The sequence below is a fragment of the Felis catus genome, chromosome E2, assembly GCF_018350175.1.
Source record: "Felis catus isolate Fca126 chromosome E2, F.catus_Fca126_mat1.0, whole genome shotgun sequence".
NCBI lineage: Eukaryota > Metazoa > Chordata > Mammalia > Carnivora > Felidae > Felis > Felis catus.
Window position 1 is genome coordinate 15,132,915 of NC_058382.1, and position 24,349 is coordinate 15,157,263.

The 24,349-nt window shown below is 51.3% G+C and overlaps 2 protein-coding genes across 2 annotated transcripts; both read left to right on the top strand.

Annotated features, from left to right (window-relative positions):
• The first annotated feature begins 877 nt into the window (after positions 1-877).
• Positions 878-9,360, top strand: ECH1 (enoyl-CoA hydratase 1). Its single transcript, XM_003997877.4, has 10 exons — positions 878-1,033; positions 1,685-1,880; positions 2,019-2,107; positions 7,080-7,204; positions 7,292-7,340; positions 7,541-7,605; positions 8,254-8,324; positions 8,417-8,488; positions 8,737-8,887; positions 9,068-9,360. Exons 1-10 carry the CDS (start codon positions 994-996, stop codon positions 9,170-9,172), a joined length of 963 nt encoding a protein of 320 aa, XP_003997926.2. The 5' UTR covers positions 878-993; the 3' UTR covers positions 9,173-9,360.
• Positions 9,361-10,220: 860 nt separating this feature from the next.
• On the top strand, positions 10,221-17,514 carry LGALS4 (galectin 4). The gene is made up of 9 exons (XM_003997825.4): positions 10,221-10,852; positions 11,153-11,241; positions 12,565-12,769; positions 14,837-14,971; positions 16,127-16,165; positions 16,357-16,386; positions 16,665-16,753; positions 16,896-17,061; positions 17,143-17,514. Exons 1-9 carry the CDS (start codon positions 10,808-10,810, stop codon positions 17,287-17,289), a joined length of 945 nt encoding a protein of 314 aa, XP_003997874.2. The 5' UTR covers positions 10,221-10,807; the 3' UTR covers positions 17,290-17,514.
• The last annotated feature ends 6,835 nt before the right edge of the window (positions 17,515-24,349 follow it).

Genomic DNA, 24,349 nt, shown 5'->3' on the forward strand with positions numbered 1-24,349 from the left:
CGTGAGGTTTTAAAACAGATTAACATCTGAAGTCACATGGCATTTATGGGATAAATTGCTTCACCAGGGTGTTGCAGACAGCATCTGGAAAGGAGAAACTACAGTCTCCTTGCAGCCATAAACTTTTTTTATTTCTTTTTAATGTTTATTTTTGAGAGAGAGAGAGAGAGAGAGAGAGACAGAGTATGAGCGGGGAAGGGGCAGAGAGAAAGGGAGACACAATCCGAAGCAGGGTCCAGGCTCCCAAGCTGCCAGCACAGAGCACAACGCTGGGCTCAAACTCACAAACCAGGAGATCATGACCTGAACCAAATTCGGCTGCTCAACCAGTTGAGCTACCTAGACGCCCCGGTTTTATTTTTAAAGAAATTATTTTAAGAACATGAACTTCAAAGCCACATTAATCCCCTCTTTACTCCTAAAGCCCAGATAACCTTGAACTAGCGACTTTCCTGACTTTCCTTCCCCAAGCTCCGGTTTCCTTTGCATACAGTGAAAAATGGTGCGACCTGTTGTTGGTGTGAGAGCTCAAACAGATTACACAGACAGCCCATTGTTGGCTCGTCTGTTGTCTATCTTTTCATTCCCTTATGTGGGTTATACTCAGTACTAGATAATTTTTTTCTTTTCAGTTAACATGGTACAAGGGCATGATTACAAAGTTGCAGCGCTGCAGTTATTCTGCCATTACGTCCTTGAACATTTCAGCTGCTTCCAATTTTTCCATCATTATAAGACAGTCCCCTGATGAATTATCCGGCAGCAACAGGCCACGTTCCTACTGGGGCAAAGGTCTCATTTCTAAGTTGTAATCGGCGAGCTCAGAAAACTATTTCCGGTTGCCCTTAGTAAAGATGGCGGAAATACTGGCGTCACCGCCAGTCAGGCTGCGGCATCAATGCCCTCGCCAAACATGGTGGCCTTGCGCCCGCCCCCTTGACTTCCTTCTGTCTGGTCACTCCCGACTACAACTCAGTGGCGGAGGTGGCAGAGATGGCGGTTTCTCTCAGGTTCCGAGATCTGCTGATACGGCGTGAGTCACCTCGGCCTCTGGGAGTCCCTAGCTCTGTCGTGCTGTCGTAGCCACCGTAGGGTGGGGAAGCCTGTCCCGGGTCACGGTCTGAGCGCTTTCAACACAGGGGTGCACGTGCTTCCAGCCAAAGAGCTCCCTAAGTCTGCAGGCCTGTGTCTTACAATAGGGTGACTGACAGCTTGGTATTCCCAGTCTGGGGTCCCTCTTTCCCATGCTAAAGGGTCCGAAGTAGTGCAGGCACTGGGGCCACTGACAAGTGCACTCCTAATCTTCAAGTTGTTTTTGTTTTTTAAGTTTATTTATTTTGAGAGAAACAGAGAGCGAGTGGGGGTGAGGTGGCACAGCGCGGGGGGGGGGGGGGGATGGGGGGGAGGGCAAGGAGAGAAAGAATCCTAAGCAGGCTCTGCGCTGTGAGCGCAGAGCCCAGTTTGGGGCTCGAACTCACGAATAGTGAGATCATGACCTGAGCCAAAACCAAGAGCCCAAGGCTTAGCCGACTGAGCCACCCAGGCGCCCCTGCCTTGAGGTTTCTTAGGGGCCTGTGTTCCCCAATCTGACATCACTGAGAAGTAATGTGTGCCGTCTGCCCTTGATGGCTCTGTGACCCCAATCTGGGGTCATCAAAGTCTCTTCTTTCCTTTGTCTCCCCAGGCCTGATGGCTCCCACTCCTCAGGGTCTCAGCCTTAGCCTTCGCCCCATGAGCTCCAACGCACAAGAAGAGGCCCCCAAAGAAGCGCCAGACCACAGCTATGAGTCCCTTCGAGTGACCGCTGCTCAGAAACACATTCTCCACGTGCAGCTCAACCGGCCTGAGAAGAGAAATGCCATCAACAGGGCCTGCTGGAGGTAGGGCCTGCAGATCACCGAGGGAGGCCTGCCTGCAGGAGGAGGCAGGGGCTGAGGGAGTGGGCAGGGGTGGGGCGTGGGGGTCGGGTGACCTGAGGGCAGGGGATACGCAGCCCTTCCCTCCTTGCCCCTCCACAGAGAGATGGTGGAGTGCTTCAGCAAGATAGCGCAAGACCCTGACTGCCGGGCTGTGGTGATCTCTGGTGCAGGAAAACTGTTCACTTCAGGTACCGGGTGCTCTCCACCCCCACCCCTGCCACTGCTCCTGGCAATGGAACAATGTTTTGTTTTGTTTTGTTTTTTTTAATGTTTATTTATTTTTGAGAGAGACACGCACAGAACGCAACTGGGGGAAGGGCAGAGAGAGAGGGAGACACAATCCAAAACAGGCTCCCAGCTGTCGGCACAGAGCTCAACACAGGGTTTGAACCCATGACCCGTGAGATCGTGACCTGAGCCGAAGTCGGATGCTTAACTGACTTAGCCACTCGGGTGCCCCAAACAATGCTTCTTAATTAAGGTTTTAACCAGCTTCTAACTTCCACTTTTATCTTTTTTTCTCTCTTTAATTTAAAGCATTCAAATCTCAAAGTTAGTCCAACAGAATATGGACAGGATGATGGGCTTTGAAGTCTGATCTTGACCAAGGCCCTTAACCTCTCGGTTGTTGTTTTTTTTTCATGTCACTGAAGTGTATTATAATAAGATGCTTTCATATAATTATTTCACACACACGAACTGATTTCCAATTACATGTCTGTTCGAAGTTTTATTGTGCCACAGGACTGTTCTTCAGACGGGATCATTTCCACTGACCACATTCACTGACTGCTTTGTCATCTCTGTTCTGCTTGTGAAGCCCATCCGGTGATCTTTTTTTTTTTTTTAATTTCAGATACTGTAGTTTTCGGTTCTCAAATTTCCATTTGGTTCTTTTTTATATTTCGCCATTTCTCTGCTGAAGTTGCGTATCTCGTTATTTGTCGCAAGCATGTTTTTCTTTGCACTGTTGATCATAGTTATAACCACTGTTTTAAAACTCTTTAAAGCTTACCCATTTATTTTGAGAAAGCAGGAGCAAAAGAGAACGAACAGGGGAGGGGCAGAGAGAGAGGAGAGAGAGGGGGAGAGAGAGAATCCCAAGTAGGCCCCGCGTTGTCAGCACAGAGCCCGATGCGGGTTCTCGATCTCATAGACCGTGAGATCATGAGCTGAGCCAAAATCAAGAGTTGGCACTTGGCTGAGCCACCCAGGTGCCTGTTTCCCGATTCCAACATCTGGGTGACTTTGGGGTCAGTCCCTGTTCATCGTCTTTTCTCTTGAACAACTGGGTCTCATCCTACTTTTTGTTTGCATTTGGAATAAGTTTGGATTGTACCCTGGATATTGGACTATGGAAGGACGTGGGAAGTTGGATGCTATCCTGGACCCGGCAGAGAGGGTGGAGGTTCCTGTGTTAGCGGCCGAGTCGGAATCAGTTTTTAAATCTCTTGCTGGGCTGCATGCATGCATGGTTCATGGGTCAGGAAGAGATTGGGGCAGAGTTTATCCACAGAATTTGGGGCTCCCCTCTCTGGCTCTCTCTTCTTTTCTGGAATTTCCCCCCACAGTTTCCAGCAGCTACGGTCACCCTGGACTCTGTTTTCTGGTTCTTCAAGCACCACTTGCAACCTCGCCTCAGTCTAGAAACTTTAACAACCCCCACCTCGCTTGGTGCCAGTCCCTTCTTTTAAGTGCTAACTTCCTAGGGCGCCTGGGTGGCTCCGTCGGCTGAGCGTCCTGACTCTTGGTCTTGAACTCAGGGTCATGAGTTCAAGCCCTGCGTTGGGCTCTGCGCTGGGTGTGAAGCCTGCTTTAAAAAAAAAAAAAAAAAAAAGAGGGGTGCCTGGGTGGCTCAGTCAGTTGGGCGTCTGACTTCAGCTCAGGTCATGATCTCGCGGTCCATGAGTTCGAGCCCCGCATCGGGCTCTGGGCTGACAGCTCAGAGCCTGGAGCCTGTTTCAGATTCTGTGTCTCCCTCTCTCTATGACCCTCATCCTGTGCATCCTCTGTCTCTCTCTGTCTCAAAAATAAATAAATGCTGGGGCGCCTGGGTGGCTCGGTCAGTTAAGCATCCGACTTCAGCTCAGGTCGATCTTGCGGTCTGTGAGTTCGAGCCCCGCATCGGGCTCTGGGCTGATGGCTCAGAGCCTGGAACCTGCTTCCGATTCCGTGTCTCCCTCTCTCTCTGCCCCTCCCCCGTTCATGCTCTGTCTCTGTCTCAAAAATAAATAAACGTTAAAAAAAAAAATTAAAAAAAAAATAAATAAATGCTAAAAAAAAAATTAAAAAAAAAAGAAAGAAAGAAAGAAATTAAGTGATGACGTCCTCCGTCCTCCAGAATCTGCCCCATGCTGTCAGGCAGTGGTTTATATCTTGTCCACCCACACCACGCGTGCAGTTGTCATAGGTGGGCAGGTCCGTACCATATTACGCATATGTAATATATGTATATACACATATGTAATATATGTATATACGCATATGTAATATATGTATATACGCATATACAGGTCCGTACATATATTATATGTATTATGTATATAATTATGTATATTTTTAAGAGCTCGAGGGAGCGAGGGGCAGAGAGAAAGGGAGAGAGAGAGAGCGCGCGGAGCTGACGAAGGGGCCCGATTTCACGAAACTCAAGATCGTGACCTGAGCCAAAGTCGGACGCTTCACCGACGGAGCCACCCAGGCACTCCGAGTAGTTCGTACCTTAGAGGGGGACACCTGATCCCATGGTCTGGGGTCCTTTACTGCGAGGGGTTGGAAAAGCCAGGGCGTGCGCGTCCCGGTGGTGCAGGGAAGCCAGAAAAGCCACTGAAAGGAGGTGTCCCAAGTGCCAAGCTGGGCTTGCTCTGGGAGTCAGCATGGGTTCTGCGGAGTCGCCCAGGCTTCACAGACGTGGGCGCAGAAGCCAGCAGGTGCCGAGATGGTAACTGTGATGCCATTAGTGGGGTGTGAAGGGCCTCTGGGGCTGTCTCTCGCCTTTAATTGTTGCCATCTCTCCATCAGCTCTCAGGAGGGTGTTACCCCCATTTTGTGCAGGAGAAACCCAAGGCCCAGAGGAGGAAGTGGCCTGGCCAAGGCTGGGGGCGGGGGCGTGATCCTGTCTTCCGTGTATTTAACATGCACCAAGTTAGCCCTACCCCTCAGCCCCAAATTCTCAGGTCTCACTTATTTCAACCAGCTGTGGAGGCAGTGAAGCCCCAGAGGATTGGGGGTGTAGCCAGATGTGGGAATGGTTCTCCTGGTTTGTCAGATAGCATCGTTCAGAGGCAAAGGAACGAGAAGGATGAACCCCAGGAGGAAAAAAGTGAAGGATGATTCTGCTCAGAATCATCTCCTGGCAAGGCCTCCCTCAGAGAAAAAGCCAGAGTTTGCCCCCTGGCCGGTGAGGCCCCATACCCTCTGCCCCATAAAGCTCTCCAACCTTGGCTCTTCCCACCTTCCCCTTCACTCACTACACTGCAGCGATGCTGACCGCCCCGTGCTCCTCACGCAGCCCAGGGGCATTCCTACCACAGGACCTTTGCGCTGGCCCTTCCTGACATTTGGAACTCTCTGATCCCAGCTAGCCCCATAGCTCCCTCCCTTTCCTTCCTCAGATCTTCACTCAAAAGTCACTTTGTCAATGAGAGGGTCCATGACCACCCCATTTAATACGGCAACAGCCCTCACTGCACACACACACACACACACACACACACACACACACACACACATTCCATTCCACTTCCCTGCTGTGATTTTCTTTTAGCACTGTCACCACCCGACAAAATGTATTTTCTTATTCGTTTGTCTTCCCCCCACTGAGGGGCAGCTCAGTGAGGGCAGGGGGACTGTTGTCTGTACTGTTGGCTTACTGAACACCTCCTGTGCCCTGGGCTCAGTTTAGGCACTGGGGATGCGGGAGTGGGCAAAAAGACAAAACTCCTCCGCTCATAGAGCTCACATCCTGGAAAAGGAGATGGGCCCTCGAAATAAGCACGTAATTCTGTGGTAACAAGAGGGCAGTGTAGGAGATGAGACAGAGAAAATGAGATAGAGGATGACGGGGCTGCTGTTTAGCCCGCGTGGCTGAGGTGGGCTTCTCTGAGGAGATGACTTTCGGGCTGTGGCCTGGACAGAATGATGGGGTCAGTCGTCTTCTTCTTCTTCTTCTTTTTTTTTTTTAAGTGTATCTGTTTATTTAGAGAGATAGAGAGCAGAGGAGGGACAGAGAGAGAGAGGGAGAGAGAGAATCCCAAGCAGGCTCTGCACAGTCAGTGTGGAGCCTGACACGGGGCTCGAACTCAACGAGCCACACGAGATCGTGCCCTGAGCTGAAACCAAGAGTCACATGCTTCACCGACGGAGCCACCCAGGCGGCCCTGGAACGGTTGGAGGCCTCTGTGCCCAAAGGAATGGGCTAGGGACAGTGTTCAGGAGGGCTGGTAAGGTCCCGGCACATACCTTGTATTTTCTTCTAAGTAAGTGGGGTGGGAGGGAAGAAAAGGCCCCCCTGACATGCTCACAAGTTCTCTTGGCTGTGTGTGGGAAATGGTCGGGGCAGGGAACAGGGAGCCCAGGAGGAAGTATTTTAGCCAGAGTAGAGGTCATGGAGAAGGATTAGTGGAGCAAAGGTTAGACTTGGGATCGTCTTGCAGTTGGAGCCACGAAAACTTGCTCTCTCTCGAGTCTTCTCTCTGAGGGACCATTCCCACCACTGACTCCTGCCAAAAGCCTGTCTCCTGTGCCATCTGGCATAATGGTGACAAGCATGACCTCTGGAGCCAGTGCCTGGTCCCGGGCTTACAATTCCAGTGCCATTACTCACAAGCCAGTGTGACCTTGGGCAAGTACTTTAATGTCCGGTGCCTCAGTCTACTCCCAGTAAAACTGGCGATGGTAATAGCCACCTCATAGGGTCGTTGTGAGGATAAAGTGAGTAACGGCCCTATCAATGTCAGCATTTATGTATTTCACGCCCCATATGCGATCCCTGGCAAAGCCCTGTGTGAGCGGCTTTCTCGAAACACTGGCGGTGGTTTGGGGGTTCAAATCTGCCAAGTCTGAGTCCTGACCGCTAGTTGGGGCAGTGGATGGGGAGGGAGGGTGCCTGGGGCGGGGGGGGGGGGGGTGTTCTACGTGAGCCTCCTCGTGCCTCCCCACCAGGCATCGACCTCATGGACATGGCTTCGGATATCCTCCAGCCCCAAGGAGATGATGTGGCCCGCATCAGCTGGCAGCTCCATAACCTCATCAGCAGATACCAAGAGAGCTTCAATGTCATCGAGAAGGTGCAGGGGCAGGCAGGGCACCACCCCCAGCCCCGTCCACCTCTTCCAGACCAGCCCTGACCACCACCCCCTTCCGTTCCCTTGCAGTGCCCTAAACCGGTGATCGCCGCCATCCACGGGGGCTGTATTGGTGCGGGTGAGTACGCAGACACCCGCCACGCATCCGGGCACCCACGCTGGCCGGGCGCCTATTGGCTGCCGCCCTTCCGCCTCGGCCACTGACCGCCAGCCTCAGACCAGTTGCTAGCTCAACTCGGTCCAGGGGTGCGACCCCACCACCTGGGAGGAGGGGTTGGTTCCTGTGGTTGCTTAATGCCCCTGGCCTCCACCTCGCAGGCGTGGACCTCGTCACTGCTTGTGACATCCGGTACTGTGCCCAGGATGCTTTCTTCCAGGTGAAGGTGAGCCATCCTCCCCGAGCTTCTGTGTCCTCGGATCCTGCATAGAGCTGGGCAGTGAGTGGCTGGGTGGGGACAGAGCAGTGACAGGGGAGCAGGGGAGGCTAAGGGAGCGGGGGGGGGGGGGGGGAGGGGGAGAAGGGAGGGCTTGGAGTGAGCCCGGAGGGCTTCACGGAAGAGTCAAGCAGAACTGCACCTTAAAAAGTAACACTTTGGCCATGAGGGAAGTCAAGGGGAGGCCATGCAGTCTACGTGGGGTTAGGAGTGAGCAAAGGTACGGGGGTGGAGATGCGGCTGGGGTTGCTGCTGGGATCAGTCCTGGAGAGGACGCAGACAGGATGGAACCCGTAGAGGCAGGAAGGGGGTCAGATGGGCAGAGTTTGAGGGCTTCCCTCTGGAGATAGACGTGGCCGACCCTAAGAAGTTGGGAGGGCAGAGGAATTGGGAAGTGGGCTGTATTCTCGGCTGAAAAAAGTTACCTGGGTGAAAGCATGTGGATGGCAATGAAATGGGGTTGGGGGGGGGGGCAGTCTCTGAGGTGGGTGTGGAATGTGCCTCTACAGTAAATACGGAATTTCACTGGCACTGAGGTTACACGGTGGGGGGCAGTATCGGGCACAAACCAAGCTCTGATACGATGGCCCGCCCCAGGAGGTGGACATAGGTTTGGCAGCTGATGTGGGAACGCTGCAGCGGCTGCCCAAAGTCATCGGAAACCAGAGGTGAGCGGAGCAGCCGAGGGAGGGGACCCCGGGCATCTCCCGGGCCCAGGATGAGGGCCGTCCCCTGATAGGCTTTCCCCGCTTTCTTGCAGCCTGGTCAACGAGCTGGCCTTCACTTCCCGCAAGATGATGGCTGATGAGGCCCTGGGCAGTGGTCTGGTCAGGTAGGGGCCGAGGCCTGGGCTGGTTGAAGGCTCGGGCGCAACCTGGGCAGGGCTCTTTGGGTCCCCGCGTATCTTCACAGACTCCACTCTCTGGGTGGTCAGTTCTTTATTCTGGGGTCCAGTGCCCTGCTCTGATTGGTCTCTCTCACTGGGCGGTTTTCCGCTTTCCGCTGTGGTTGGCCGATTCTTCCTCCGTGGGAACCTTCCCAGAACCCCCACACCCCATTACGGATTCCCTTCATCCGCAGCCGGGTGTTCCCAAACAAGGAGGACATGCTTGAGGCAGCCTTCACCCTGGCGGAAGAGATTTCCACCAAGAGCCCTGTGGCAGTGCAGAGCACCAAAGTCAACCTGATCTACTCCCGCAACCATTCCGTGGCCGAGAGTCTCAACTACATGGTAAGGCTCTCCGTCCAGCCAATCACAGCCCCTCTCCAGTCCCAGAGCGACCAATCAGGGCCCCTGCAAGCAGACCTCTGCAGGCCTTGCCCTCCGATTGGTGCGCTGTCTCTTCCCTGTTTTTCATTGGCCCAACTCCATTCCCTGCCCTTGCCATTATGCTCCACCCTCTTCATCCAGGCCACCTGGAACATGAGCATGCTGCAAACCCAGGACATCGTTAAGTCTGTCCAGGCTGCATTGGAGAAGAAGGACCTGAAGAGCGTGAACTTCTCCAAGCTCTGAGAGCCCCCAAGGGCCAGGCCTTGCCCCTTGTCCCACCTCATGCCGTTTCCTCATCCACAGAGAAGGAGGATTAGTGAGGATCGTCGCCTCCGTGCCTTCATGCCTGATCTCCCAGTTTATAGCTGGGACACTGATTTCCTCATGCCCAGGGCCTTATCTTCACCCAAACAATAAAGCTACTTAAGGAACCCGGTGTCTTTATTGCAAAGGGAGGAGAGGCAGCAAGGAGCCAAGATGCGCCTGCGCCCACGGCCCTCAGCGGTGCTGAATGTTGAGGACAGAGATTTGGCCAATGGGAACGGGAGCCGCGCAGGCGACGCCCATTCAGAGCTGGCAGTGGGCAGCCCAGGGCCAATAGAAAGTCTGGCAGGGGCGGGGCAAGCAAAAGTCAGTGCCTTCTGCAGGCCTAGGGGCTGCGGCTGGTCTCCCTGCCTGCTCCAGGCTCCAGAGCTGCGTTCACCCTGCCTGGCACCCACTCACTGCATAGCCTAATGGGATGCGACGCTAGAGTCTGGCTAGAGTTCTGCTGACACCCAGTCTCGAGCCAACTGCCTCATTTCTTTAAGCTTCAAGTTTTCATGTCCGTAGATAAGCCCAACCTCCTGGGTTTATGTTTAGAAGGAGTGCAAGAGGCCAAGGATTCATTTAATGCCTTCTGTATGCCAAGTCCTGTTCTGAGCATTTATTCCCTGAGTGACTCCTTTCAAGGCTTCTATGAGGTCGATACTACTAATATCCCCATTTTACAGTTGGGCAAATCGGGAAATTGAGGTTCAGGCCAAACTCATGCAAGACCAAACAGCCAGGAAGTGGCCAAGGCAAGATCTGAACCCAGCACCCCTGGCTCCAGAAGTCGTGATCTCTGCAGTCCAGGGCCCCCCCGGGTGGCTCATTCGGTTGGGCAGCCGACTTCAGCTCTCGTGGTTTGTGAGTTCGAGCCCCGCGTCCGGCTCTGTGCTGACAGCCCGGAGCCTGCTTGGGATCTGGGTCTCCCTTTCTCTGTGCCCCTCCCCCTGCTCGTGCTCTGTCAAAAATGAGTAAATGCTAAGAAATTTTTTAATTAATTATTTAATTAATTAAAAACTATACAGTGCAGTGTGCACGGGTCCGGCACCCAGTGGGCATGCAGATGCCTTCCGCAGTTCCTAAGAGTGTCCAGGGCATCCAGCTCCTCCCTGTTTTCACCCACTCCCATTGCCCATCTGTCACAGGTCGCGCCTGCAGCCTTGCCCTGCCCAACCCTCCTGGACTCCCCCTCCCTCTGCTAACAAAGGTCTGGGCAGGCTTTTATGGGCTCTGATAAGGCCCTGGCAGGGCTGAAGTTCACTACACTTCCTCTTTGCGGAAGGGCCTGAAGGAGGGGGCTCTGACCTGAGTCCTCCTGACCTGACCCAGATAGATGAACTGGGTTCTGACTGGTTACCAGTGAGGCTAGTAAGAAAAGGGACACAAGGGGGTGCCCTAGAAAAAGATGGGAGCCAGGAATGCCCGGAAGAGGGGCCCTGTGGACCCTGCCCTGCCAGCCACTCCCTTATCCTCGGGTATAAGAGCCACCCCCCTCCTGCCATCTGCCACCATTCCCCACTCCTGCACCTCTTTTCGCCGGACGACGAGCCACCAGCCCAGCCTCTCAAGATGGCCTATGTCCCTGCACCCGGCTACCAGCCCACCTACAACCCGGTGAGACAGCGGCCCAGGCCCCAACCGCAGGCCCCGGCTTAGTTTCACCCGGAACCCCACACACCAATTTCCTCTCATCCTGATTCCTCAGAGGTGCCCCCGCCCCCAACCTTGACTCTGATTTACCCGATACTGACCCTGGGGCTTGATTTACTCCCATCCTGACGCCCTGGCTCTTCATAGCCACACCTGACGCTCTGCTCTCTTCACCTTCCCGCGGACCCTTCACCCCTAGTGTCCCAATGAGAGTGCGGGGGGCTTCTCGATGAGGGGTAAAGTCTCACCAGGCCCCTTCCACAGACTCTGCCCTACAACAAGCCCATCCCGGGTGGTCTCTGCATCGGAATGTCTGTTTACATCCAAGGAGTGGCTAGTGAGCACATGAAGAGGTAAGGCACTCCCCTCCGCCGGGCTAGGCTAGGAGGGGCTACAGACAGGGGCTTCCGCCCTAATGCAGAAGACCTTCTTCCTTCCTGCTTGGGAAGGGGAGCTCTGTGCCCCTGCACCCGATGGCCAAAGATCAGCCCTAGCCCCTGGGACGTCCAGGACTGGGTGACCAGGAGCAGGGAGCCTGGGGGCTGGGAGGCGTCAGGGAGGCTCTCGGAGAGAGGCAGCCCGGCCCGGGAGCTGGGATGTTGGACTGGAATTGATGGGTGTGATAGCACGAATTCAGATCACAGGCTCTGAGCTCGGCCTGGCCAGCTCTGTCACTGGCCAACTGTGTGACCGGGGAAAGGCACCACGCCTCTCTGTGCTTTAGATTCTGTAGAATGGGGGATTGTCCTGAGGGTTCAATGCGTAAAACTGGAAAGTAAGCACTAAAATAAGTCTTAACATTTTTTTAGGGCCTTAAAATGCTGATAAAGACGGAAGCGAGCTGAAGGCATTGTTGTTTCTCGCTCGTTGGTTTTTTGGTCATTTTGTGCCCACTGTGTGCCTGGGCACTGGGGACAGAGCAGTCGACAGGGCCAAGATCTCTGCCCACATGGAGCTGACATCCTAGTAGAGAGGAGAGGTGAAAGACAAAAATCAAATCTGTAATCAAAATCAAAAATCAAAGTGGTGATAAGTGCTAAGCAGACAAACTGGGAAAGGAGTTGGGGAATGGATGTGGGGGGAGGGACCCTGTGGCACTGTCCCTTTAAATAGCAGAGCGGGGTGGGAACACTTCAAAGACCCACAGGAGAGGAGGGAGGGAGCCTGGGAGTATAGGCGGATAGAAAGAACAGCCCTTGCAAAGGCCCTGAGGTGGGGGTGTGTGTGTCCAGTTGGAATAACTTCAGGGATGCTGGCCTGAGGGAAGGGGTGGGTCGTGTGGGTTCCTAGGTCCCCCCTGGCTGCCGGTGGGGAAAGGCCTCCAGGTCAGGGAGGGAGCAGAGAGGTTCCTAGGACAGTGCCCGGCCCTTGGAAATGCAGGAGTCCCAGTTGTGGTCTTATTTAAAGTTGGGAGGGGCTGGGGGGGGGGGGGCTGTGGTCAGGTCAAGGGAAGGGAATGAGCATGGCAGTCCTCCTGGACTCCAGGGCACTACCCCCGCCCCCCTCTCTCGGGTCAGCAGTGCCCAAGTGTGCTGTCCCGTTTTGTCGTTGTCCCCCAACCCCCCTCCCGCCCCATCCGGGAAGTGAGAACCGGGTAGGTCTGAGCGGGCTTCCAGGAGGAGGGCCCGGTGAGCAGGCAGGTGGGGCCGGGGGAACAGCCCTTCCTGTCCCACCAGGTTCTCCGTGAACTTCGTGGCGGGGCAGCACTCGGGGTCAGATATCGCCTTCCACTTCAATCCCCGCTTCGACGGCTGGGACAAGGTGGTCTTCAACTCCATGCAAGGTGGCAAATGGGGCAGCGAGGAGAAGAAAAGGAGCATGCCTTTCCGCAAGGGCACCGCCTTCGAGCTGGTGTTCATGGTCCAGGCCGAGCACTACAAGGTCTGAGCTTGGGGGCGGGGCCTCCCTCCTCCCTAACCCCCCTTCCTCCTCCCGGCTGCCTCCCTCTGCCTCCCTCTCCACCTTCCTTCCTCCCTCTCTTCCTCTCTTCCAGCTGTACCTCCCCCTGCTCCCCCCTCCTCCCCTTCTCCTACTTCTCCCCCTTCTCCCCCTCCTTCTCCTCCCTCTCCCCTCCCCCTTCCCACCTCACTTTTTTCTTTTCCTTCTTACCTGCCTATTAAACACTTTTGCTCTTAAACAATTTTTTTTTCTCTCACGTTCCTCATTCCTATTCCTCTACCGTGGGCAGCCTTGTCATGTTTAACGTAGATCGCTTTGTTCATCTGCATTCTTGCAAAATGCGTATTCTTGCTCTTTCTTCTGGAGAACTCTGAACACACACAAGAGGAGGCGCGGGTGCAGTGACCCGCTGGTCCCCTTGGCCAGCTCCAGTGGTCGTGAGCTCCAGGCCCCTGTGTTTGCATCCTTCCCTGGCGCTTCCCTCTCGTCTGATTTAAGAGCAAATCCCAGATATAATTTCATTCGTAAATATTTCAGTGTTTAAGAACATAGTCACAAGGCCGTTACAATACCTCAAGCACTGACAATTCTTCCTGGGGCCCTCACATCCTGTCAGCCGTCCGGTGACCTCATAAATACCTTAAGGTGTGTTGTTGTCTTAAAGTTTGTTTTGAGAGAGAGAGGGAGCATGAGGGCAAAGGCTCAAGCAGACGAGGGGCAGAGAAAGAGGGAGCGAGAGAGAATCCTGAGCAGGCTCCGCACTGTCAGCACAGAGCCCAACACAGGCCTCGAACCCATGAACTGTGAGATCATGACCTGAGTCTTGTCTGCACTTTGTTTGACTCCGCCTCCGGATAAGGCCCACACGCTGTGACTGATTACTATGATGCAAGTATTTTTTTAAGTTTATTTTATTTTTGAGAGAGAGAAAGAGAGAGAGAGAGCACGTGCTCGCGTGCCGGTGGGGGAGGACCAGAGAGAGGGAGACAGAGAATCCGAAGCAGGCTCTGAGCTGTCAGCACAGAGCCAGAGATGGGGCTCGAACGCACGAACCGAACCATGAGATCATGACCCGAGCTGAAGCTGGACGCTTTCACTGACTGAGCCACCCAGGTGCCCCTATGCAAGTATTTTTAATTTTCTTAATTTTTTAATTCTATTAAGCTTTATTTACAACAAATTTTTTATGCCTGTTTATTTTTGAGAGGGAGAGAGAAAGAGGGTGAGCGGGGGAGGGGCAGAGAGAGAGAGAGAGAGGGAGACACCGAATCCGAATCCGAAGCAGGCTCCAGGCTCCGAGCTGTCAGCACAGAGTCGGACGCGGGGCTCAAACCCACAAACCGTGAGATCGTGACCTGAGCCGAAGTCGGACGCTTAACCAACGGAGCCACCTGGGTGCATCGCAAGTATTTTTTAAAATGTGTTACTGACGTGCACAAAAGAGTGCGAGCCATGTGTACAGAGCTCGCTGGTGTTTCACAAAGACAACACACCCGTGGCACCAGCACCTAAGTCCAGAAATAAGACTCCTCCGGAGCTGGCTGTCAGCCCCATGCCCCCTGCCTGGCGCCATAAATAGAACCGTGAGGACATCAAGGACGCTGAGATATGATGACAAGGCTCCACACAGGATTTCCACAACGCCTTTGACATGCCTGGCTGGGTTTTAATGTTCCCATCAATCCCAGGGTGAGCCTCCAAAGGCTCAGAGAGGTGGAATGACTTCCCCGAGGTCACACAGCCAACGCGTCAGAGCTAGACTCGGGCCCATCTCCTTTGGCGCCGAAACCAAAACTCTGACTTGATTATCTCGCGATCCATCGCTCTCCTGACTACATTCTCCATTGTCTCCCAACCACGGGTCTCTGAGCTGCCCCTTGACCCCGGCTTGACCTCCGACCTGCAGACTCCGAGATTCCTGACACGGTGGCTATCCCAGCTCGTCCCCAAGACGCGTCTCCGAGTTAAAAAGATCTCTGTTGCCTGCTTCCTGTTTCTGCTTTCCCAAGGTCATGGGGGCTGACTCTGACCTCACCCCCTGCCCTCCAGGTGGTGGTAAATGGAAATCCCTTCTATGAGTTTGGGCACCGGCTGCCCCTGCAGATGGTCACCCACCTGCAAGTGGATGGGGACCTGGAGCTTCAATCAATCAATTTCATTGGCGGCAACCCCCCGCCAAGCCAGGTGGGTGGCGTCTCCTCACTTATGTGCCTGCTTCCTTCCTTAACTCATTCCCTCACTCCTTTATTTCCCCGAGCACCTGCTCCGTGCCAGGCCCTTCGCTGGCTGAGCCACAGACTCAGAGGCAACTAAGACAATCCACTGGGAAGACAAGACATTTCCCCAGGCAGTGTTGGCTCTAAGCGGTCAAGGCCGGGGTGGGAGACAGGAGGTTTGGGGAGTCCGAGGGGAAGGCTTCCGGGAGGAGGAGGAAGTCCGTCAGCTGAGTCAAGGAGCAGAGATAAGGAGGAACAAAAGCCACGGGGAATAGTAGGCGAGTCCATGAGAAGTTGCCCAACATTGCTAGTCACCGGAGAGAAACTCACTTCAAGTCACAAGGAGCTGCCTCCCCCCGCCCAACGAGAAGAGCTATCCAGGGAAAGGCACACAATACCGATTGTGGGCGAGGCTGGGGAACTGGCCCGACACTCCCCTGGAAATGACTGGGCAGCGTCTGCGAAAGCTGAGCGGAGACACACGCGATGACCTAGAAACCCCATTCCCACGTCCACAGTGAACAGACAGGCACCAAAACACCCATAGCAGCACTCGGACTCTAGACGCCAGCCATGTCCTTCAGCTGAGGGCTCTCTACTCCCCAGCCTGTACGCCCCCGGCCCCCACCTCCTCGGGGAAAGTGCTCTGATGATCATCGGACCCATTTTACAGATGGGGGAACCGAGGCACAGAGACAGGAGGAAGCAGGACCAGGGAGGGCGCAAGAGTAGAATGCACCAGGCTCACCCTAAAGGGGTGGAGGGTCACTGTGTCCCGAAGATCCCTAAACGTGGCAGTTTCCTCTCCATTAATGAGCCACCTGGGTGCCACTCTTTGACCCCAGAGTTCTCTTGGACCGCGGTCGTGGGGCTGCCCTGGGCAGGCATCCCTGACACCCCCAACCCCCAGGCCCTAGTTTGGGGTCTCCCTCATTGCCTGCCTTCCTACACACATTGCCTTCGTGCCCACAGACACCCATGGGCACGCCGGCAAACCCAGTAAGTACCTGTCGATGGGTGATGGAATTCTTGTGGTGGGGGCTTGGTGGCCTGAGGAGGTCTTGGGGCAGCTGAAGGACCCCCAGTCCCCCTCACCATTTCCGCCTTCCATTCATCTGTATAGGGTCCTGGACACACCCAGCAACTGCCAAGTAACCTGCCTGTAAGTGGGAGAATTGGGTGGCCACTTGGGGTGGGGGGGGAGAGGTGGTGAGAAGTGCGAGGGGGGTCAAGGAGGTGGGCCCCCCCCAGTTGTACTAGTCCAGCACCCAGAGATACACCTGCACATAGTTGGTGTGCCATAAATATTTGTCAAATATTCTAGAATAACACCTCTCCTTCCTCACCTCACAGACCATGGAGGGACCCCCAATCTTCAACCCGGTAACGTGTCCCGTGGGCGTTTAGGGCTCTGTGGTGGGCAGTTTGTGGGGAAGCCGGAGCCGACGGTGGGCAGGGGGGCTCTGAGAGGGTGGGAAATAGAGTGGGCAGAGGGTGTTGGGGCGGGAGGCGGGGAGAGGGTGGGGTTGGTGGCCAGAGTGGGGAGGGGACGGAAGTTGGGGACATTTCCTAGGAGTGGGCACCCATCTCTGAAAATTTGTCCCTGCCTCTGGCTTCTGGTGACCTGAGAGGTGACAGGACCCCATGTTCTCCTCCCACAGCCCGTGCCATTCAGGAGGATCTTGCAAGGGGGGCTTACAGCCCGAAGAACCATCATAGTCAAGGGTTTTATACCCCCTACAGGCAAGAGGTACCCAGTCTGCACTGAAGCGGGGATCCTCAGCCCGCTTCCTCCTTCAGACCCAGGAGTCTGGGCCCCGGCCCCCTCCTCCCTCGGAGAACCAGGCACTGGCCCCCGTGTGACTCCCCCCTCCTTCCCTCTCTGCCTTCAGCTTTGCGATCAACTTCATCGTGGGGTCCACGGGGGACATGGCTCTGCACATTAACTCCCGTCTGACTGAGGATACCGTGGTCCGGAACAGCTACCTGAATGGTTCGTGGGGATCCGAGGAGAAGAAGATCTCCTACAACCCATTTGGTCCTGGGAAATTCTTTGATGTGAGTCGGGGGTCTCTTTCGCCCCCTTCCCTCCAGAGCCTGTGTCCTGGCCCTAGCCTCAAGCCTGCCCTCTCCCTGCAGCTGTCCATTCGCTGTGGCATAGATCGCTTCAAGGTTTACGCCAACGGCCAGCACCTCTTCGACTATTCCCATCGCTTCTCGGCCTTCCAGAACGTGGACGTCCTAGAGATCCAGGGTGATATCAACTTGTCCTATATCCAGATCTGATCTATTCCCAGAGCCATAACTCTTGGGGACACAGAGAGAAAGAGCCCACAGGACTCTCTTCTAAGCCCTTAATAAAATGTCTGAGGGTGTCTCATGCGTGTCCGTAACGTCCGTATCGCTGTTCCTTCCTCCCTTGGTTCGATCATACACTGTGCATTCAGCCACCTCATCACCTGTCCATCGATCTTCCCATCACAATAAATCTAGGAATATTCCAGACACAGATCTTGGGCTTGAAGCATATCAACTCATTTGCTCCTCACAAAAACACCAGGAGATAGGAACTATTATTATTGTACCTCTGGAAAAGATGAGGAAACAGGCAAGTTAAAATAAAGCAGGGGCGTCTGCGTGGCTCCGTCAGCTGGGCTGAGAGCTCAGAGCCTGGAGCCTGCTTTGGATTCTGTGTGTGTCTCTCTCTCTCTCTCTCTCTGCCCCTCCCCTGCTCACGGTCTGTTTCTCTCTTTCTCTCAAAAAAAAAAAAAAAGTTAAATAAACATTAAAAAAAAATTTTAAGTAAAGCAAATTGCCCAAGGTCACACGGCACATAAATGGCAGAATGAGGATTCAAATCAAGGTGGTCTGGCTACACTCTTGGTCACTATACAACCCATTTTTCCATCCGTCCATGTATCCACCTGTCCATTCATCCATCGCCACATCCATAAATCTCTCCAAACATCCATCCAAGCATATGTTCATCTATCCACCTAAATACACAGTCAAGGACGCCTGGCTGGCTCCGTCGGTGGGGCAGCAACTCTTGACCTCGAGATTGTGAGTTCGAGCCCCACATCGGATGTAGAGATTACTTTTTTTTAATTAAAAGAAATTCTTTTTAGAACTTTTATTTATTTACTTTGAGAGAGAGAGAGTGAGAGAGAGCAAGAGTTGTGGGGTGGTGGGGGGAGAGCAGAGGGAGAGAGAGAGAGAGAGAGAGAGAGAGAGACTCCCAAGCAGATTCCATGCTCAGTGTGGAGCCTGACACAGGGCTCCATCCCACAACCCTCACAACGTGACCCAAGAGGAAATCAAGAGTTGGATGCTCAACTGACTGAACCACCCAGGCGTCCCAGAGATTACTTAAAAATTTTTTTTGAAAATCTAAAACACAAAAAAACAAAAACATCCAACCATTCGTCCACTCACCGTCACCTAACTCTCCACCTATCCAGCCCTTTGTACATCCATTCATCACCCAACCCTTCACTCAGCCATCTGACCATCCATCCATTCAAACATCTAACCATTTATTTATTCACTCATCCGTCTGTCTGTCTATTCAGCCATCCTTACATCCAACTTGCATTCACTCATTCATCTGTTCATCCCTCCATTTGTCCGTGCAATTCTCTGCCTTCCATCACATCCATCCATCCATCCATCCATCTCTCCATGCGCCATTGATCCCTCTGACTAGGCATCGATTTCTTCATTCTCTACCTATCATGCCATCCATCCATATCTTTATGATATATTCTTCTATTCATTTCCAACTATTTGTCCGTTCATTTACCATTTCCTCTCTCCATCTGTCCACTAACCATCTACCATCCAGCCAATCATCCTCTTACCACCGCACCCTTGCATGGATTTAAGCATTTGTTCATTTGTTTACACTTTCACTCACCCATTCATTCATTCCTTTGTCATTTCCTCACTTACTTGTTCACCTATCCATTTATTCAGGCATTTCTCCGTGTCTATTCATTTGTTCGTTCATTCATTCATTCTGTTTATTGTCTCATTTGTTCCCTTAATCTAGTTCTCAAATGTGGCTGTACATTGCAATCATCTGGGGAGATTTAATTAAAAAAAATTTTTTTAGAGGGGGGAAGGGGCAGAGCGGGGGGTGGGGGGGGAATAGAGGATCCAAAGCGGGCTCCTCGCTGACAGCAGGGAGCCCCATGTGGGGCTCTAACTAACTAACTAAGAGATTATGAAGTTGGATGCTTAGGGCGGCCACTACCCAGGTTGGCATGTCCCAGGGATGGCAGCGGAGGAACAAATCAGTAGCAGAGCCTGGAGGGGCTCAGCAAGAGGGATGGAAGAGCTGGAGAGGTCATGTTTGGTTTTCTATCGCTGCTGCAGCATGTTTGAAGAAATATGGCTACAGACTTGCCAAAGTTCACAAAAGCCATTAATCTATAGATGCAAGAAGTTTAATGACTTGCAAATAGGATAAATACAAAGAGATCCACACCTAGACCCATTATTGTCAAACTGCTGTAAAAAACATAAAAGACAGAGAAAACCTTGAAAGCAGGAAGTGAAGAACAGCTCGTCTTGTACAGCGTTAACAGCAGTACAATTAATAGCTACCTTTTTATAGAACCAATGAAGGTCGGGGCCCCTGGGTGGCTCAATCGGTTATGCATCTGACCTTGGTTTTGGCCCACGTCATGATCTCACAGTTCATGAGTTCGAGCCTTGCATCAGACTCTGTGCTGACAGCGCAGAGCCAGCTTCGGATCCTCCGCCTCCCTCTCTCCCTGCCCCTCCCCTGCTCTCCCTCTCTCTCTCTCAAAAATAAATAAGCATTAAGAAAAATAAATAAATAAATAAACCCAAGGTCTTTGGGATCAGAGAAGATCAAAAAGGAGCTGAGCAGTTTCATGACTCAGTCAAGGCGCTAAAAGAAAAAGAAAACTATCAACAAATACTTCTATCTTCAACAAAACTGTATTTCAAAACCGAAAGGAAAATAAGGAAAGTCCCAGATAAACGAAAGCTGACAATTCATTGTTAACAGAGCTGCCCTCTAGGGGATGCTAAAGGAAGTCCTTCACACTGAAAGAAACTGACATCAAACAGAAACTCAAATCCACGGGGAGAAATGGGCCCCAGAAATTACAAGTATGTAGATAGATTTTTTTTTTAATTTTTTTTTAATTTTTTTTTTAAATTTTTTTTTCAACGTTTTTATTTATTTTTGGGACAGAGAGAGACAGAGCATGAACGGGGGAGGGGCAGACAGAGAGGGAGACACAGAATCGGAAATAGGCTCCAGGCTCTGAGCCATCAGCCCAGAGCCCGACGCGGGGCTCGAACTCCCGGACCGCGAGATCGTGACCTGGCTGAAGTCGGACGCTTAACCGACTGCGCCACCCAGGCGCCCCAGATAGATTTTTTTTAATGACATAAATATATGTTTTCTGTTTACTTCTTTTGATTTCTTTTAAAATACGATTGTATAAAGTGAAGGTGATAATACTAGGTTGTAGGGTACATAGCACATCTCTATGTTATATACATGACAATAATACCACACAAGGGGGGGGGGTGGTGGAATAGGGATGTACGGAGCAATGCTGCTATATTTTACTGGAATTAAATCAGTTTTGGGGCGCCTGGGTGGCTCAGTGAATTAAATGTCCGACTCTTGATTTCAGCTCAGGTCATGATCTCACGGTTTGTGAGTCTGAGCCCCGCGTGGGGCTCCATGCTGTCAACATGGAGCCAGCTTGGGATTCTCTCTCTCTCTCCCTCTCTCTGCCTCTTCCCTGCTCACGCTCTCTCTCTTTCTCTCTCTCAAGATAAAATAAACTTAAAAAAAATCTTTAAAAGAAAAATGAAGTTGACCATCATAAGTAAAGAGGTACATTGTAATCACTAGAGTGACCACTCAAAAACCAGCTTTCAAAAAATACTGCTAAAAAAACCAATAGAGGAATTTAAACGGTCCACTAAGAATTGTTTAACACAAAAGAAGGTAGTGACAGATTAACAGAGAGTAAAAACAAAGAGCAAAAAAGGCAGCCATAAAGCCAGTTGTATCAATAATTACACCAAGTGTAAATGAAATAAATACTCCTATCAAAGGGCAGAGACTGCACTAACGAATCGAAAAAGCAGCCATTAGGCAATGCGGACATGCAGGAGCCTGGCTGTGTTCCCATAAAACTTGAGTCATGGGGGCGTCTGGGTGGCTCAGTCAATTGAGACTCAGACTTCAGCTCAGGTCATGATCTCATGGTTCGTGAGTTCAAGTCCCTCATCAGGCTCACTGCTGTCAGTGCAGAACCCGCTTCAGATCCTTTGTGTCCCTCTCTCTCTGTCCCTCCCCTGTTCATACTCTCTCTCTCAAAGATAAATAAAACATTACAAAAAAAAAACAACCCAAAACCTTGAGTTATGGGTACTGAGACTTGAATTCCATATAATTTTTAGTGTTTTAGTGTTTTGAAATATCCTTTCTTTTATGTTTTCACCTATTTAAAAATGTAAAACCTATTCTTAGCCTGTGAGCCATACTCAATCAGGCAATGGGTGAGTTTGGCCACAGCCATAGTTTGGAAACCTTCTTTAAGATGACGGCAACTCCACATATGTTTGAATGTAACTCCATGGAAAATTAGAGCCACACCACCTAAGTAGGCCACTCCTGGATCCTAATTTCAGAAACCGTGCAAGATCATACAAATGTTATGGTGCTGACTTACGGAGTAACAGAAGTCTGCTTCTGTTTCTGTGTCTCCCTCTCTCTCTGCCCCTCACCCATTAGCACTCTCTCTCTGCCTTTCAAAAAAAAAAATGAATAAATGTTAAAAAAAAATTTTTTTAATAATAAAAAAAAAGAAAGCAAGATCCAAGTATATGCTGTCTATAAAAGACACACTTTTGGGGAGCCTGGGTGGCTCAGTCAGTTGGGCGGCTGACTTCAGCTCAGGTCGTGATCTCTCCGTTTGTGAGTTCAAGCCCCACATTGGGCTCTGTGCTGACAGTTCAGAGCCTGGAGCCTGCTTCGGATTCTGTGTCTCCCTCTCTCCCTGCTCCTCCCCAGTTGCATTTTCTCTCTCTCTCTCTCTCTCTCTCTCTCTCTCTCTCAAAAATAAACAAACATTAAAAATGATTAAAAGAAAAGACACACTTTAGATCTAAGACACCCAGTAAGTTGAATGTAAATGGATGAGAAAAGATATATCATGCCAAGAGTAACCATGATAGAGTAAGGACAGAATTACTCTCAGACACAATAGATGTAAAAGAAATTGTACTAGAGACAAAGAGGGACATTTTGTAGTGATAAAAGGGACAATCCATCAGATACACACACACACACACACACGTACATATATAGTAAATACATCATATATATATATATATATATATATATATATATATATACATATCAAGTAAAAATGTATACTAACAAGAGATCCCAAAATGCATGACAAATAGACTATTGAACAGCTATTAAGTTGTAGTACTCCTCTTTTAGCAATTGATAGAACAACCAGACAGAAATTAGTAAGGATTGAGAATACATAGACACTATCAATCACTTTACCTAACAGCTAACACTCCGCTTACCAAAAGCAGGACACACACACACTATTTTCAAGCACGCTTGGAAATTCTCCAGAGTAGACCATAAAATAAGGCCATAAAATAAGTCGTAATAAATGTATGCAAATTGAAATCATAGAAAGTATGTTCTCTGACCTTAATGGAATTGCGTTGGAAGCCAACCATAAAGAGAAATTTAGGAAATCTCCAAGTATGTAGAAATTAAACACCCTTCTAGGGGCGCCTGGGTGGCTCAGTTGGTTGAGCGTCCGACTTCAGCTCGAGTCGTGATCTCACAGTTCATGAGTTTGAGCCCCCACATCAGGCTCTCTGTTGTCAGCACAGAGCCCTATTTGGATCCTCTGTCCCCCTCTCTCTCTGCTCCTCCCTGCTCACTCTCTATCTCACAAAAATAATAAACATTAAGTAAAAACACCCTTCCAGATGACCCATGTGTCAAAGAAGAAATCAAGAGCTGGGTCGCCTGGTGGGCTCATTCCATAGAGTGTGACTCTTGATCTCGAGGTCATGAGTTTGAACCCCATGTTGGGTGTAGACATGACTTAAAAATAAAATCTTAATGGGGCGCCTGGGTGGCTCAAGTCGGTTGAGTGACTTCGTTCATGGGTCGTTGAGTGATCTTACCGTTCATGGGTTCAAGTCCTGTGTTGGGGTCTGTGCTGACAGCGCGGGGCCTGAAGCCTGCTTCGGATTCTGTGTCTCCTCTCTCTCTCCCCCTCCCTCACTCTTGCTCTGTCTCTCAAAAATAAATAAATGTTGGGGCGCCTGGGTGGCGCAGTCGGTTAAGCGTCCAACTTCAGCCAGGTCACGATCTCGCGGTCCGTGGGTTCGAGCCCCGTGTCAGGCTCTGGGCTGATGGCTCAGAGCCTGGAGCCTGTTTCCGATTCTGTGTCTCCCTCTCTCTCTGCCCCTCCCCCGTTCATGCTGTCTCTCTCTGTCCCCAAAATAAATAAAAAAAGGTTGAAAAAAAAAGTTTAAAAAAAAATAAATGTTAAAAAATAAAAATAAAAATCTTTAAAAAAAGAAGAAATCAATAGTTAACATTTTTTTGAATCCTTACTATGTGTTAGTCACTGGGCTAACCATTCTTTCAATCCTTAAAACCACCCACTGAGGCAGAGATTCTTATTTATCTTTTTAAAAGTTTATTTATTTATTAAGATTATTTTATTATTTTTTTATGCCTGCTTATTTTTGAGAAACAGAGACATAGCATGAGCAGGGGAGGAGCAGAGAGAGGGAGACACAGAATCAGAAGCAGGCTCCAGGCTCTGAGCTGTCAGCACAGAGCCTGACGCTGGGTTTGAACTCAAGGACTCTGAGATCATGACCTGAGCCGAAGTTGAACACTCAACCAACCGAGCCACCCAGGTGCCCCAAGCCTCCAACTCTTGATCTCAGTTCAGGTCAAGATCTCAGGGTTTGGGAGTTCCAGTCCCAGTCCGCCCCCCCACCCCCCCCCCCACCCCGGGGCTCCATGCTGACAGCCAGGATCCTGCTTGGGATTCTTCCCCTCTCTCTGCTCCTCCCCCACTCGTGCTCTCTCTGTTTCTGTCTCTCTCTGTCTCTCTCAAAATAAATAAATAAACTTAAAAAAAATGGAGTAGACCCTTTTCTGTCTGGCATACAGAATTAAACTAATTTTTTTTCCTACCACCCATTCCAGAGTATGTTGACAACATGTTTCCTGATCACCTTCAAATACTCTATTGTGTATTTTCCACAAACAAGAACATTCTCCTGATTGTCC

Coding starts and splice junctions, on each gene's coding strand:
- LGALS4 (XM_003997825.4), top strand. CDS start 10,808: ATGGCCTATGTCCCTGCACCCGGCTACCAGCCCACCTACAACCCG. Junction 10,853..11,152: donor ACCAGCCCACCTACAACCCG/GTGAGACAGCGG, acceptor CCCCTTCCACAG/ACTCTGCCCTACAACAAGCC. Junction 16,754..16,895: donor ATACCCCCTACAGGCAAGAG/GTACCCAGTCTG, acceptor CTCTGCCTTCAG/CTTTGCGATCAACTTCATCG.
- ECH1 (XM_003997877.4), top strand. CDS start 994: ATGGCGGTTTCTCTCAGGTTCCGAGATCTGCTGATACGGC. Junction 1,034..1,684: donor CCGAGATCTGCTGATACGGC/GTGAGTCACCTC, acceptor TTGTCTCCCCAG/GCCTGATGGCTCCCACTCCT. Junction 1,881..2,018: donor ATCAACAGGGCCTGCTGGAG/GTAGGGCCTGCA, acceptor GCCCCTCCACAG/AGAGATGGTGGAGTGCTTCA.